We start from the raw sequence: 13,949 nt of genomic DNA, 5'->3' as shown, positions 1-13,949 counted from the left end.
TCTAGAGAAAGCTGTTTCTTTTTTGCCATTTTTGACCTAATATTGACCTGAAGACATGCCAGTTTATTGCATATTGTGGCAACTCAAAAACAAACACAAAGACAATGTTAAGCTTCATTTAACGAACCAACTTGCTTTCAACTGTGTTTGATATAATGGCAAGTGATTTTCTAGTACCAAATTAGCAATTTAGCATGATTACTCAAGGATAAGGTGTTGGGAGTGATGGTTGCTGGAAATGGGGCCTGTCTAGATTTGATCAGAAATGACTTTTTTCAGGGTGAATATTGATGCTGACTACCACCCCTGGAGTCACGAGTTCAAATCCAGTGCATGCCGAGTGACTCCAGCCAGGTCTCCTAAGCAACCAAATTGGCCCAGTTGCTAGGGAGGATAGAGTCAAATGGGTTCACGATTAGGGGTTCTCACTCTCAATGGGGCACGTGGTAAGTTGTGCGTGGATCGCGGAGAGTAGCATGAGCCTCCCGTGCTGTGATTCTCTACGGTGTCATGCACAGCGGGCCACGCGATAAGATGCGCGGATTGACTGTCTAAGAAGCGGAGGCAACTGAGACTTGTCCTCCGCCACCCAGACTGAGGTGAGTAACCGCGCCACCACGAGGACCTACTAAGTAGTGGGAATTGGGCGCTTCAAATTGGGAGAAAAAGGGAACAAATAAAATAAAAAAATACTTTTTTCAAATAGTGATGGTGCTGTTTTTTACATCAGTAATGTCCTGACTATATTTTGTGATCAGTTGAATGACACTTTGGTGAATTAAAGTACCAATTTCCTTCCAAAACAGCAAAATCTGTACATTATTCCAAACTTTTGGCCGCCAAAGTGTGAAAAACTATAAATCAACTTATATTGCAGTCATTCATTTTTCTATTGAAAGCTATTTACAGAAAATAGTTTAGTGCAATTAAAAATGTATTATTTTACCCAATTTTGTGTGTGCTATGTATTTTTATGCAAATTAGAGTATTGTGTTGTTAGAGCGTCACATCTCTATGGTAATCAATTTTGAGTTGAATCTTCTGTGCCCTTCACGTGAGGAGCGATATTTGTGTGGCTTGCGAAGTTGCTGCCTATGAAGAGCACTCCATATCACTCACTTAAAAAGCCTAATTTATACAATGGAAGAAGCCAAACTTTTTTTATTAACTGAAGTACCCTAGGCGAATGAAGCCTGCGTTTATATGAAAATGTTTTTAAATAGTGGCTGCATCCGAAAGCTGGAAAATGCTGCCTTCGGAAGCTGTATAAGTTGGTAGGATAAAAAAATGTGCCTTTAGAACTGTTCTGAGACCATTTTGTTTAAGAGTTCAATTTTTTCAAAAATGTTGTCGGTTAAGCCATTTAAGTGATTAGGTAGCACAGTGCAGCAGTTGAACTGCCTAAGCTTTCAATTGCAGCCAGTAACATAGCTAGCTACAATCTCCTCTAGTAAAGAACGTCACATCCAAACCACACTCATGATTAGTTTTAACCAATCATTAACGCTCTTCGACTAGCCGAGTTCTCCTAGGTCAAGAATTTCAGGCATGTGCACGAACAGAGGAAATATCACCAAACGAACACCTTAGCAGAACAAAAATGTCAGTGCATTTTGTTAGCAAAACAAAAATGTTAGTGCATTTTGTTATAAGTGCCTTTCAAAGTACTGTGCGCACATACACAGGTGGTTGGCGCATGCACACTATGACTGCTATGAGATACTGGACTATTTCTCTTCAGGAATTTAGACCCATAAAGATGTCTTTATATTCCTACAGACTCAAGTTATATAAATGCAGGTATCTCCTGAACTCCTCACACATGCGTTCTTGATGTGAATATCCACTATTGCAGTGGCAATTTCTTAGGGCCAGCAAAGCCTTCTCTGCTGGCGTTACATGCCTAAATAATAAATATTTTTTCATCCTTTCATTCTCATTGACCTTTTTGCCTATGTATTTTCAATCGCTTTGAACTCCTAATTAATCTACAAATGAATAGCAAAAAACAAAAAAATTTATCCAATCAGAATTTATTACTCAATGCTTACAAGCAATGTGTGACAACTGTTTCACAAATCTCATGCCGAAGCTGAGCTTGTTAGCCGAAGCAGCGTGTGAGTCTGAGCTCTACCACATCAGGCCTTCAGAATTTCTACAGAAACCCTCAACACTGCAGTGAATAGGCATCTAAAGTCAGTTTGTCAGATTCATCAGCCAATCAGATTGATTTATTTGTTATTGTGGGTGTGGTCTTTAGGATATATCCCAGTCCAGGCCTTCTAGCTGGCCTTGAGTGACGCAATCACACTTTAAGTGATGTACATTATTTGAAAGCGAAGAGTGCAAGATCTTGCTGACAAGTCGGCTGTCATCACTGCTGTTATTGCCATTGAGAAAGAGATCCTTATAGATTTAAAAACCTAAGATGTTCTGCATGAGCGTGCGATTGATTAATTAAACATGAAAGGAGGACTGATTTTCACTTCAAGTAAATTGATAAGTGCTTTTTGCATTGTTCTAGCAACATCAGGAGTTTTCTAAGTGTAAATTAGGCTGCTTGAGCATTCAGTGTCAGATCAAGTTTTCAAAAGTAACCGTGTACCCCGACGAAACAAAATTTATAGCAAGCAAAATTTAAATAGCATAAATTATTAGAGAGCTTTTTCTTGGTATTAGACCTCCTTGGTTCTGGCTTTCATGTGTGGACGTGTTTTTAAAATGTCAATTGGTATTATTAGTTGACTGCCACGTAATGTATGATAGGCATACGGTATTCTTTGTGAAACTGTGTTTTCTTAATGGCATGAATCGCACTGAAGACATAGACTTCAAATGCACGGGCTGCGGCTGCACTGTTGTTTTAACAATATGGTACCTTCGTCTCCTGTTGTTTACTGCCGATTAAATCTAGTGCTTCTTCGTGAAAGCAACAGCTCAATTATGAGTCTTGCCACCTTGTGGACTGACTTATTAATGCAAAAAATTCCAGGCGCATTCGCAAAAATGTGTTCAGGCTCAACTTGTGCAGTTGTTGGCTGTCAAAACGATTCAATACGCTTAACATCACAGTATTCGCTAAAAACATATGCCATTGTGAGTCAGAACACTGTAGACCAGAAAAATGTCAGTGTCAGGAAAAAGGCAGGTGTAGGCAGTGAGGCAGCTTATTAGGTTTTGGAATAGAGCTAAAGACAAAATAAACACCTAGAGAAAAAGGCCATTTTGGGCTGGAGTCAAGAGGCAGATTGTGGGTTTCTGTGGGTCTTGGATTTGGGATTAAGAGTGAACACTGATACTCTGACTTGAAGCAATGTGGATTTATAAAGGACCCCTGTAGCACTTCCACTCTTTTCATCCGTTATCCCTTTGCCACACTCTTCCTTGTACTCCCAGACTGCGACGGGTCAGTGGTACATTATCTGTAACAACCACTGTGTAAGAGGACAGGATAAAGTACACACTCACACGCACACACAGAGTTATGATGGGTCATGGCACCAGATGGGGCTTATTCAATTTTCCTGTTGGTAATTTGTGTAACCTTGTTCCTAAAATCCAATGACAGAAAAATATGGCGTGTGCAGATGATATATTAATAGACTATTTGTCTCTCCTCTCTTGTCTTTTTTTTTCTTCCTTCCCATCCTTCCCCCATTTTTCTTCTCTCTCTTTGTTTGTCGTTCAGCGGATGGATGGCTGCAGCGTGTTGTGATTTTGGGTTCAGAGGCCCATGTCATTGAAGAGATCCAGCTGTTTGATCGACGGCAACCAGTGGACAGCCTCACCATCTCTCACAGCAAAGTAATTTCAGATTTCTCTCCATCTCTGTGTGTTTTCTCTCTTGATACTGATCCTGAGCTATTCTCTTTCATCCCAACTATATTGCCTCACTGGAACTAACCGGTTTTGGTCAAACCATAACAGAGAAGGAAAACGCAATGCACTTATAACTGAAAATTATTTTCCCAATACAATTCCACCTGTACTGTCTGCTTTATTTCCTGTACACCATATAAATAAATTCTTCCTTTTTTCGTATTTGTATTTTGTTTTTCAATAAGTTACAATAACTGGAACAGGCCATTATACTCTGTACACTCAAGTCAAAAGACAATCAGAAATGTAAATATAATAAAGTATATACACTGATCAACCACAACATTAAAACCACCTGCCTAATATTGTGTAGGTCCCCCTCGTGCTGCCAAAACAGCGCCAACCCGCATCTCAGAATAGCATTCTGAGATGCTATTCTTCTCACCACAATTGTACAGAGTGGTTATTTGAGTTACCGTAGACTTTGACGTAATACTTTGTCATTTTGGCGGCACAAGGGGGACCTACACAATATTAGGCAGGTGGTTTTAATGTTGTGGCTGATCGGTGTATATATACACATTTATACATATTCAAAAAAAAAAAACTGGTACAATTCTCACGTGCAATCACATTAACCTCAGAAATTCACAGATTACAAATACCATTTCTATATTTTTCATGCTTATGATAATGATACTGAAAAAAAAAAATCCAACTTCTATTTTAAGGGGCAAACTACTGTATATGTTACACATTAAACTATTTAATCTATTAAAAGTTAAGATTCCAAATGAAAATCAAGGTTATTAAGTAAGAGCAATTTAAAGGGATAGTTTGAAATGTTAAAGGGATAGTTTGCCCAAAAATAAAAATTCTGTCATCATTTACTCACCCTCATGTTGTTCCAAGCCCGTATTACTTTATTTCTTCAGTGGAACACAAAAGGAGATGTTTGGCAGAATGTTATCCTTAGTCACCATTAGTATTGCGCGGTATACCAGTACTAACAAAATATCGTGATACCAAACAATTTAAAACAGTACAATATCAAGGAGTGGTGGTGTAGTGGACTGGTAAGCAGAAGGTTGTTGGTTCAAACCCCACAGCCACCACCATTGTGTCCTTGAGCAAGGCACTTATCTCCAGGTTGCTCCAGGGGGATTGTCCCTGTAATAAGGGCACTGTAAGTTGTTTTGGATAAAAGCATCTGTCAAACGCCTAAATGTACATATCATCTTGTTGAGCATTTCGGTACCATATTAAAGTATGCTGCCATTAGCTAAATGTAATGTAATGTGAGAGTTTTGAGATAAAATCAAAGACCATTTGAAAATAATAATAAAAAAGCCTCTATATGGCCAAGTGTGATCATTAAAGAGCAGAAGAATGTCATTTAATGAAATAATACACAGTCGCATGTGCTGCATGCCACAGTATGAATAAGAGGCGTCTCTCTGCCCTATCATCTTCTTCACACACTCACAGGCACGCATACGAACACATGCACAAAGGCATGCTACACACACTACTAATGCTTGATTTTCATGCAGTGTGTCCAATAGTATCCACCTGCAGAGCCACAGATCAGTGTGCTGAGTGTATAAACGGCTGTGAACACTCAAATTAACTCTTTCTCCTTGTAGCTCGGAGATTTCAGCTTGTGAGTCGCGGGAAGTTTGATATAATGAACCCATTGAAATAAGAGCTCTATTCAACTGATTGTGTAAAATTGAAGACATTACGACTGAAAAATATTACTACTGTATAAAAGTGTAATATTCAAAGCAGTCGCATTAATACTCATAGTTACAATAATATAATATTAAATGGTTATATTCTTAGTATTATTATCTTTAATCAATATCACATAAGCAAGTGTACTGAATATCAGCATGTTGTGATTCAGCCATGGCAGTTTTTTGCCTCAGGTAATCAGATTGTTTTCAGTTAATGTTTTCATTAATACTGTAAAGCTCTGATGTGCATATATATATATATATATATATATATATATATATATATATATATATATAGTTGAAAAGTATTATATTTTCTCTTGATTAAAGCTGTACAGTATGTATTTGATTAAACACAATTTGATCATAACATTTAATTAAAACATATAACATGGAATCCAGACAAATTAAAACTTTATGCAGTTCTTTTAGACAAGTAATTTTCTGTGTAATTTCATAAAAAATCTGAGGTTTTTTTATTTGTTGAGTTAGTATCGATACCGAGGTTCCAGGGCTGGTATCGTACCGAAGCCAAAATTTTCGGAGCAACCCTAGTCACCATTCACTTTCATCTTTTTTCCATACAATGAAAGTGATTAGTGACTGAAGTTAACATTCTGCTTGACAACTTATTTTGTGTTCCATGATAGAAAGAAAGTCATATTGGTTTGGAACAACAATTTTCATCTTTGGGTGAACTATCTCTTTTACATTTCAAACAAAGAAAACAGAGCAAACTTACAATGTTAAGTTTGGGCATGAAGTCAGCAAAAACAAGCTACTGAGCATGCTCAGTTTGATCACTGATGCTGAGTCCACGTACACATGCTGAACACATAGAGAGAGATAAGAAATTACAGCAAAACCTGTTTAATTGAGTTAGATTGATGTTTTTAACAACTCATCTGTTTAAGTGGTAACATAGTTTTTGCAACTAAAGTTAAAGTTAATGAGTTAACATAAAAGACTAGTTTGAATTTTGAGTTTTCTTACAGTGTATGAACATATTCCCATATCTTTCCATTGAGTCTTTCCTTCTGTCTTTATAGAAGTATTTGTACATTGGCTCACGCTCTGAGGTTCTTCAGCTGCCCTTGGCCAACTGCAGCCGGTATCATTCTCAGCCAGACTGCCTGCTATCCAGAGACCCGTACTGTGCCTGGGACAGCGAGGGACGCGCCTGCGTCCGCATCGACCTCCACCGCGGGTAAAGTCATCTACAGTATCTCTCGGTTGTCCTCCATGTATTCACTTCATCCCTCATTGTACCACTCTACTAACACGCTTTTGCTATGATCCATTCACGCTTTTCAACTGAGCTCTAAGCCTCACTCATTTCCTCATGTCTTCTTTGTTCTCCCTTGCCTCCCCTTATTTCCCTTCATTTCTTCCCTTGCTAAGTGCCACCTGCTCTCCTATTACTTAAACTTACTCTTCACTTTGCAACAGCTCTCCTCTCCTCCCCTGATTTCTTTTCGTATTTTTAAGCTGCAACCCAAAAGCAGTGTGTCTAACAGCCTTCTTACACATCGTCAATATTTGTGCTCCCACACAGCTCCACATCCACACTCTCCCAGGACCTCATGCTGGAGAGGTTCAACCGAGGAAAAGCCAAGTTTGACAAGCCGGCCTCCATCCCCAGCCCTGGTACGTCAGGCATACACTGCCCCCTACAGGCTGCAGTTAGCAGTCTTTCATTAGGGATCACACACACACCCTAACAAGAACATTCTGTCATTATTTACTCACCATTTGACTGTTTTTGTTTCATGGAACACAAAAGGAGATGTTAAGTAGAATGACAGCCTCAGTCACCGTTCACTTTCATTGTATGGAAAAAAGATGCGATGAACGTTAATGGCGATGGAGACTAACATTCTGCATATCATGTCACATTCTGCCTTTTTGTGTTCCATGGAAGAAAGTCTTAGGGGTTTAGAACAACATTTGGGTGAGTAAACTATGACAGAATATATATAAAAAATGTTGGGAACCATCCCTTTTAAGGAATATTCTGGGTTCAATTCATGTTAAGCTCAATTGACAGTACTTGTGGCATAATGTTGATTACCACAAAAAAAAAAAAAAAAAAAATAATAATAATGTCAACTCGTCCCTCACTTGTTTATAAAAAAGCAAAAAACGTGGTTACAATTAGGCACTTACAATGGAAGTGAATGGGACAAGTACAAAAACATTAAAATAACATTACCATATAAAAAAAGTGAAAATAAATCTTTTGGTAAAACTTTATAATAAGGTTACCTTTTTTACATTAGTGAATTACATTAGTTAAGATAAACTGACAATTAACAATACTTTTACAGCATTTATTAATCTTGGTTATTGTTAATTTAAACATTTGCTAATACATTTAACATTTGAAATGGTATATGTTTACATTAGTTAATGCAATATGAACTAACATGAACTAACAATGACAACTTTAACCAAGATTAATAAATTCTGTAAAAAATGATTGTTCATTGTTAGTTCATGATACTTAATCACTGATATATAGAGTATATAGAACTGCATCGCTGACGCAACGTTAAACTGCTAGCAGCCTCCGGAAGTGTTCGAGCGGCCATCATAGTATGCCCAAACTGTCATAGAGCATCAATGACTGACAGGCGAAAATACCCCCGTTTCACCATCTCCGACCTGCAGATATGACAGTTGCATTTCGCCCTCTAGTGACAATCATGTTTAATGTTTAATTAGCTTGTTATGGATAATATTCGTTAGGAGGGAGAAGATATACGCCGATCGCGATGTCAGAGCATTCACCTGCCTCAATGTTCAGCCTATCAGGACAGCACAACGATCACCAAAGGAAGTGGGAAAACTGTCCACAAGTTGTAATTTAAGTAGGAAAAGTTGTAATATCTGCTTGTTTAGGCTGAAAATATGTCCTTACCCCCGAAAGGGATTTAAAAAAAGTCATACCGGGATTTCTAAATCGCCTTAAATGCCCGGGATTTGCTTGTTTTCATACTGAAGTGCTCTCTGTAGTCATACATGGATACATGTCATAAATACGTGTTCGTTTGCCATTTAAATCTAGTGTATCAGTTTAATTTTAACCAACTTTGCTTTGCGTGTCTCCCTCAATCTCAGCACCCGCTGCGCATGTGATAGAGGGAGAGAGAGCACGCGCTCTTATTCAAGTGACCCCGAGAACAAGGCACTTTTTCATAAAAACATAAAATAAGTAACTCTGAACAAACACTTTGATGTTCACAATAAATACTGTAAGTCTGAAAATGTCTGTTTTTATCATACCTCAGTTTCAGTGAACTTGTTGACATTCAGTTGATCTTTTCACTGATAAAAGTTTGTTAGAGGTGGATACTGTTTGATATGGATATACATAACTCGCTCAGGCTTTCAAGAAACAGGAAAAATTACAGTGGGATGTTTGCGTTGTAGGGATGTACTGTACATATAGATTTCAGATATAAAATTGGTGACTGAATGACTCGTATACTTGCTGAAATGAGATGATTTCCTATTAAGTCAATAGGGAAATTGGAATGTTTGGGCATAGCAATATGGCGGCGCAGTGGCTTCACTGATATGACATCATGAGCAATCCAGTTCTATATATATATCAGTGTACTTAATGCGCTTGCTGATGTTAACTAATAGAATTTTATTGTAAAGTGTTACCACTGCTTTGAACATATTAAAATAGATTGGATATATACATTTTGTGTCTTTTTTTCAGATCATTCTAGGTTGAGAAATGTCACAGTGGTCGTTGGATCAGATCTGGTGCTACCTTGCAATCTGGTTTCTAACTTGGCTCAACCCTTCTGGGAACTAAATGAACGCGAACTCGCTCTGGTAGAAGGTGAGGCCATGGGACCAAGATTCGACCGAGCCCTTCGCGCCCTTGTTATCCCCCAAGCCGGTTCCCTTCAAGCAGGCCGCTACATCTGCTACTCAGAGGAGCAGGGAGTGAAGTTCCAGATGGAAAGATACCAGGTCGCAGTGGTGGCCAGCGCGCCTGTCTTCATGGAGGCCCGCGCGCCTGACGGCAGCATGGGTTTATTCTGGGTACTTGTGATCACCTTGGGTGCTGTTTGTCTGTTGCTGCTTATTGCTTCCCTGTACCTTCGTAGAAGACTGAAGCTAGCCCTAGGCAAAGGGGCTGAGATGAAGCCACTGGAGAGCACCTTAGTGTACCCCATTACCTTACCCAAAGAGCCAACCAGCCGCCCGCCATTTGTGCCCAGCAAAATGGCCAATGATGATGACCGCTTCTGGGAGACTGGGGCTAATTATTACTATTCAGATGGGTCCCTGAAAATTGTGCCCGGGCATGCCATGTGCTCTACCGGCAGCTCAGCCTCTCCAAGCACCATTCCAGGTCAGCCTATTCACTCACCAAGTAGATTAAGCCTCACCAACATCCGAAACTCAGGCACCAATGGATACATCCGCCTGAATTTAAGCACTGCCGGGGAGGAGAGAGGGAGCGGGGGAACAGGTATGGGCATGGGGAGCGGACTTGGGCTGGGCAGCCGAGAGAACGACTACTCTAGTCCATTTAAAGAGGAGCTCCGGAGAACTCTGCAGCAGAGAAGCGTCCTGCCCGATGCCAACCCCGAGGAGTCTTCTGTGTAGATCTTATAGAATCCACAGAATACCTCTCCTACCTCCCTCCTGCTTGGGGAACTTTCTCTCCATCCGTCTCTTCTCTTCTTGCGAACTATTCCTTCTCTGCCAACACTTTTGCCATGGCAAACATCTTCTGTGCCGCAAGGCCACCATGCTTCACAACACTCCCTCCGATTATTCTGGTTCTCACACTTCTAACACTCAAAGTTGCTCTTAGAATGAGCCTCAACCAAGACTGAAAAAATCTTACAAACCTTTTGTAAATGTCTGTATTTAAAGGACCAGACAACAGGGCCTTGTGTTGAGCATGGCTAACAGGCAAACACAGGTACATCTCCAAGAGGAACCCGACGAGCCAAATGTAGCTATCAGTCTGTTCTGTGTAAGGCAGAGTCTGGCAACAGATCATAGTCATTTGGCAAGCTGAAGGATACAGAGCTCTATGCTCCTATTTTGACGTCCAAATTGCTTGCCTCAGTCCAGGCAGGTGTTTGGGCAGGTTTCTTGCACTCTTTGTGAGTGGAAAAGCATGAGAGAAGACAAAGTGGACAAGCAAAAACTTAAATTGCAAAATGACAATCACGCTTTTCTCTCAGGAGAGAAAATGAGGAGAAATTGTTAAAGAGAAGAGAGAAAAACAATTGAGTGAGCTGTAAAACAGAAACAGAACTCGAATCATGGACGAATGCTTTGCCTTTCTTTACAGCTCAACTTTTTTTTTATGTTGTCTTTTTTTTTTCAGAGAATGTGTCCTGAGACTTGCAGCACTATTAATATATTGTGAGGTTTTTCTGTCTGTTTATTGCAACCTTTAAAGAAGGATTTTTTTTTTTTTTACTATTATTAGTTTCAGCTGAAATGTGAAAAGGAATTAGCTTGTTCTTGTTCACCTCAAATCAAAATCCAGGATTACCAGTGGTTGTAGCATGAGGGAGGTGTGAACAGAATGTTGTACTAAGACTGAATTGGATGTTACAGCAAGTGCATTATTGTATATATTTGGCTTGAACTGCCAAATTAAGTACAACCACAGTGTTTGCCTACACGATAAACCAGGTGAATGAAGACACACAATGGAATGAAACTTCTGGAATGGTTTAGATGACTCCGCCTACGTTCTCAAGCCAAATTAATATTCATGAACAGCTTTCTTCAAGGACTACGAGTAGCTGAGTTGTATGTTAATTAGTCCAGCTTAAATGACCAATCAGGCTGATGAAAAACAGGTAAGACTACACCAAAAAGATTGATATTTCTAATTTTCAGGGTTCCCACAGTCATAAAAAACCTGGAAATATCAGGGTATTTTCAAAGAGTGATTTCCAGGTTTAGAAATGTCATGGAAATTGATAAAATAATAAAGGTCATGGAAAAGTCATGGCCATTTCTATAGTGAATATACATTTTTTATTTTTGGTCAGCTCTAAAAATATCTCATCAGCTAGATTTTGCTTTTGTATAGAGTCAAATTTGCTCACAAGCCATTGTGATGTCCGATTGGTGAGCAAAACATTTTTTGGGAGTTGATTCTTGTCAATGAATAGGTCAAAAAGGTTCACAAATCTGTCTGAATGATTCATTAGCGAATCGGTCTTAATCAAAATTATTTTTAAAAATCTGTATCCAGTAATCATAAACGCCTAGAAAAGGTCATGGAATTTTATTGGTGAAAAAAGGATGGGAACCCTGAATTGTTACTGTTTAAATAACATAAAAACTCTCAACTAACAGGTTATATCTCTCGTTCATCTCTTTCAGTATGGGCTTTGCAACTCTTTAAAGGTATAGTTCATCCAAAAATGAAAATTCTTTCATTATTTCCTCACCCTCATGCCATCCCAGATGTGTATGACTTTCTTTCTTCTGTAGAACACTAATGAAGATATTTAGAAGAATATTTCAGCTCTGTAGGTCCATACAATGCAAGTAAATGGTTACCAAAATTTTAAGCTCCAAAAAGCAAATAAAGCAGCTTAAAAGTAATCCATAAGACTCCAGTTTTTGACTTCTGAAGTGATACAATCGGTGTTGGGTGAAAACAGACCAAACTGTATCTCCTTTTTTACTATACATCTTGACATCTGCAGTTTCCTTGGCGAACATGGTTTCAAACTCAATTACACTTCCTAGTGCCATCTAACACTCTTGCGCATGCGTCAAGCACTAGAAAGTGTAATCAAGCTTAAAATCATGATCGTGCCTAGAGACTGCAATGGCAAGATGTACAGTAAAAAATGTGTAACATTTTGGTCTGGTCACACAAAATCGATTGGATCGCTTCAGGAGACATGGATTAAAACACTTGAGCCATATGGAATGCTTTTACGCTACCTTTATGTGTTTTTGGGGGCTTCAAAGTTTTGGTCACCATTCACTTGCATTGTATAGACCTACAGAGCTATATATTCTTCTAAAAATCTTTGTTTGTATTCTGCAGAAGAAATAAGATCATACACAACATGGATAGTATGAGAGTGAGTTAACAATGAGAGACTAAACACAAAACAAGGCGAAAACAGAAAGCCGAGGACATTTAATTCCATTGACCATGATTGTGAAGACAAATGAAGGAGATAAAGATTTTTCATGACCCTGCGGGTGAAGAGGCACTTCGTTGGTCATCACCAGGCCCATATTCTGTTGCATGATGTTCTGCTAAATATATTGTATAAGTTTCAACAATACAACAATAGTCTCATACTATATATTAAAAAAAAGAAGACAAGTTTCTTTACCTGTGCCTCTTCACCATGGGTGAAGCCAAAGCAGACTGCAGACATGTCCCTTCTCTTTCTCTTTTTTATCCTTCTCTTTTTTATATTCTGGAGTTTGTCCATTGCACAGAACTAAAGTGTTGTTGTCTGAAATCTTTGTTACTACTAATCTTGTTTTGGTGGAATGCTATTCTTTGTGGCATGATAGCTTTACAGTTTTCTCAAGCAGCTTTCCATTCTGCAATTAACTCTGTTCTAGTCTATGATCGAATCTGTGCTGCACAGCATAAAAGGGAAGTTTACACTGGTTAGAAAAGATCTTTGTACTAAAAGGTATGTTCAAAAAAACAGAACCCTTTCTGCAAGGACTTCTCAGGGTGGACTTCTGACTCTTGAAATCTTGAAATTCTTAATTTCACTCATTGCTTTGATAAGCCTGTTTAATGACCTAAAGTCAGACTTAATAATGACAATTTCAGTGAGATAACCAGAATGTGTTGTATATGCTTGTTAGCATCATGCATGGCTTTTTTTGTACTGACTTGAACCTGCTTCCCAGTATTTCCTTTCCTTTGAAAAATAAATAAATAGAAATACAATCTCAGTTCATTTCATCTCACATGGCTTTAAATCTGCTGTTTCTTTGTGGTTGCTGTTTTAATTTTTGTTTTATAATTTTTTATTTTCTTGCATTTAAAAAAAAATAAATGTTTTTTTAAAGTAATTATGTTAAGTAATTTATTTTGCTTGTACAAAAAGTTGATATTTATTATCATTGTACATATGCCCTTATTTTTTATATATGTATATATCTACAGAAAATAAAGAAGAGACCAGTTCACAATGTGTAGTTTGTGTATGGTTGCATGGGTAACTGTGTGTTTAAATGACTTTAAAAGGTGTCTTGTTTGTTTGTTTGCAAGTTTCATAATGCTTCTGCTAAAAAAAACAATAACTTAATATTTTCTTCCCCTCATATGAGAGTTATAACCACAACATCTGGACAGGAATCACAACATGTGCTGTATTTCCTACTCAGAATCTCTCTCCC

The 13,949-nt window shown here is 38.4% G+C and overlaps 1 protein-coding gene across 2 annotated transcripts in view; it reads left to right on the top strand.

The window, feature by feature from the left end:
• The window catches only part of LOC127425316 (semaphorin-4C-like), an 88,317-nt gene extending 74,573 nt beyond the window's left edge, over positions 1-13,744 (top strand). Inside the window, exons 12-16 of one of the 2 annotated variants that reach the window (XR_007894600.1) lie at positions 3,689-3,804; positions 6,608-6,765; positions 7,114-7,205; positions 9,289-11,410; positions 11,943-13,744. Coding sequence is in view for 1 of the 2 variants with exons in the window: in XM_051671161.1 (XP_051527121.1) it covers positions 3,689-3,804; positions 6,608-6,765; positions 7,114-7,205; positions 9,289-10,190 (1,268 nt within the window). In the remaining variant the exon portion in view is untranslated. Of the gene's footprint in view, positions 1-3,688; positions 3,805-6,607; positions 6,766-7,113; positions 7,206-9,288 lie in introns of both variants that reach the window. The other variant, XM_051671161.1, reaches the window with a different exon arrangement.
• The last annotated feature ends 205 nt before the right edge of the window (positions 13,745-13,949 follow it).

This window comes from Myxocyprinus asiaticus, chromosome 3, assembly GCF_019703515.2.
Source record: "Myxocyprinus asiaticus isolate MX2 ecotype Aquarium Trade chromosome 3, UBuf_Myxa_2, whole genome shotgun sequence".
Lineage (NCBI taxonomy): Eukaryota > Metazoa > Chordata > Actinopteri > Cypriniformes > Catostomidae > Myxocyprinus > Myxocyprinus asiaticus.
Note: the sequence above shows the minus strand (reverse complement) of the source record. Positions and strands in the feature narration are given on the sequence as shown.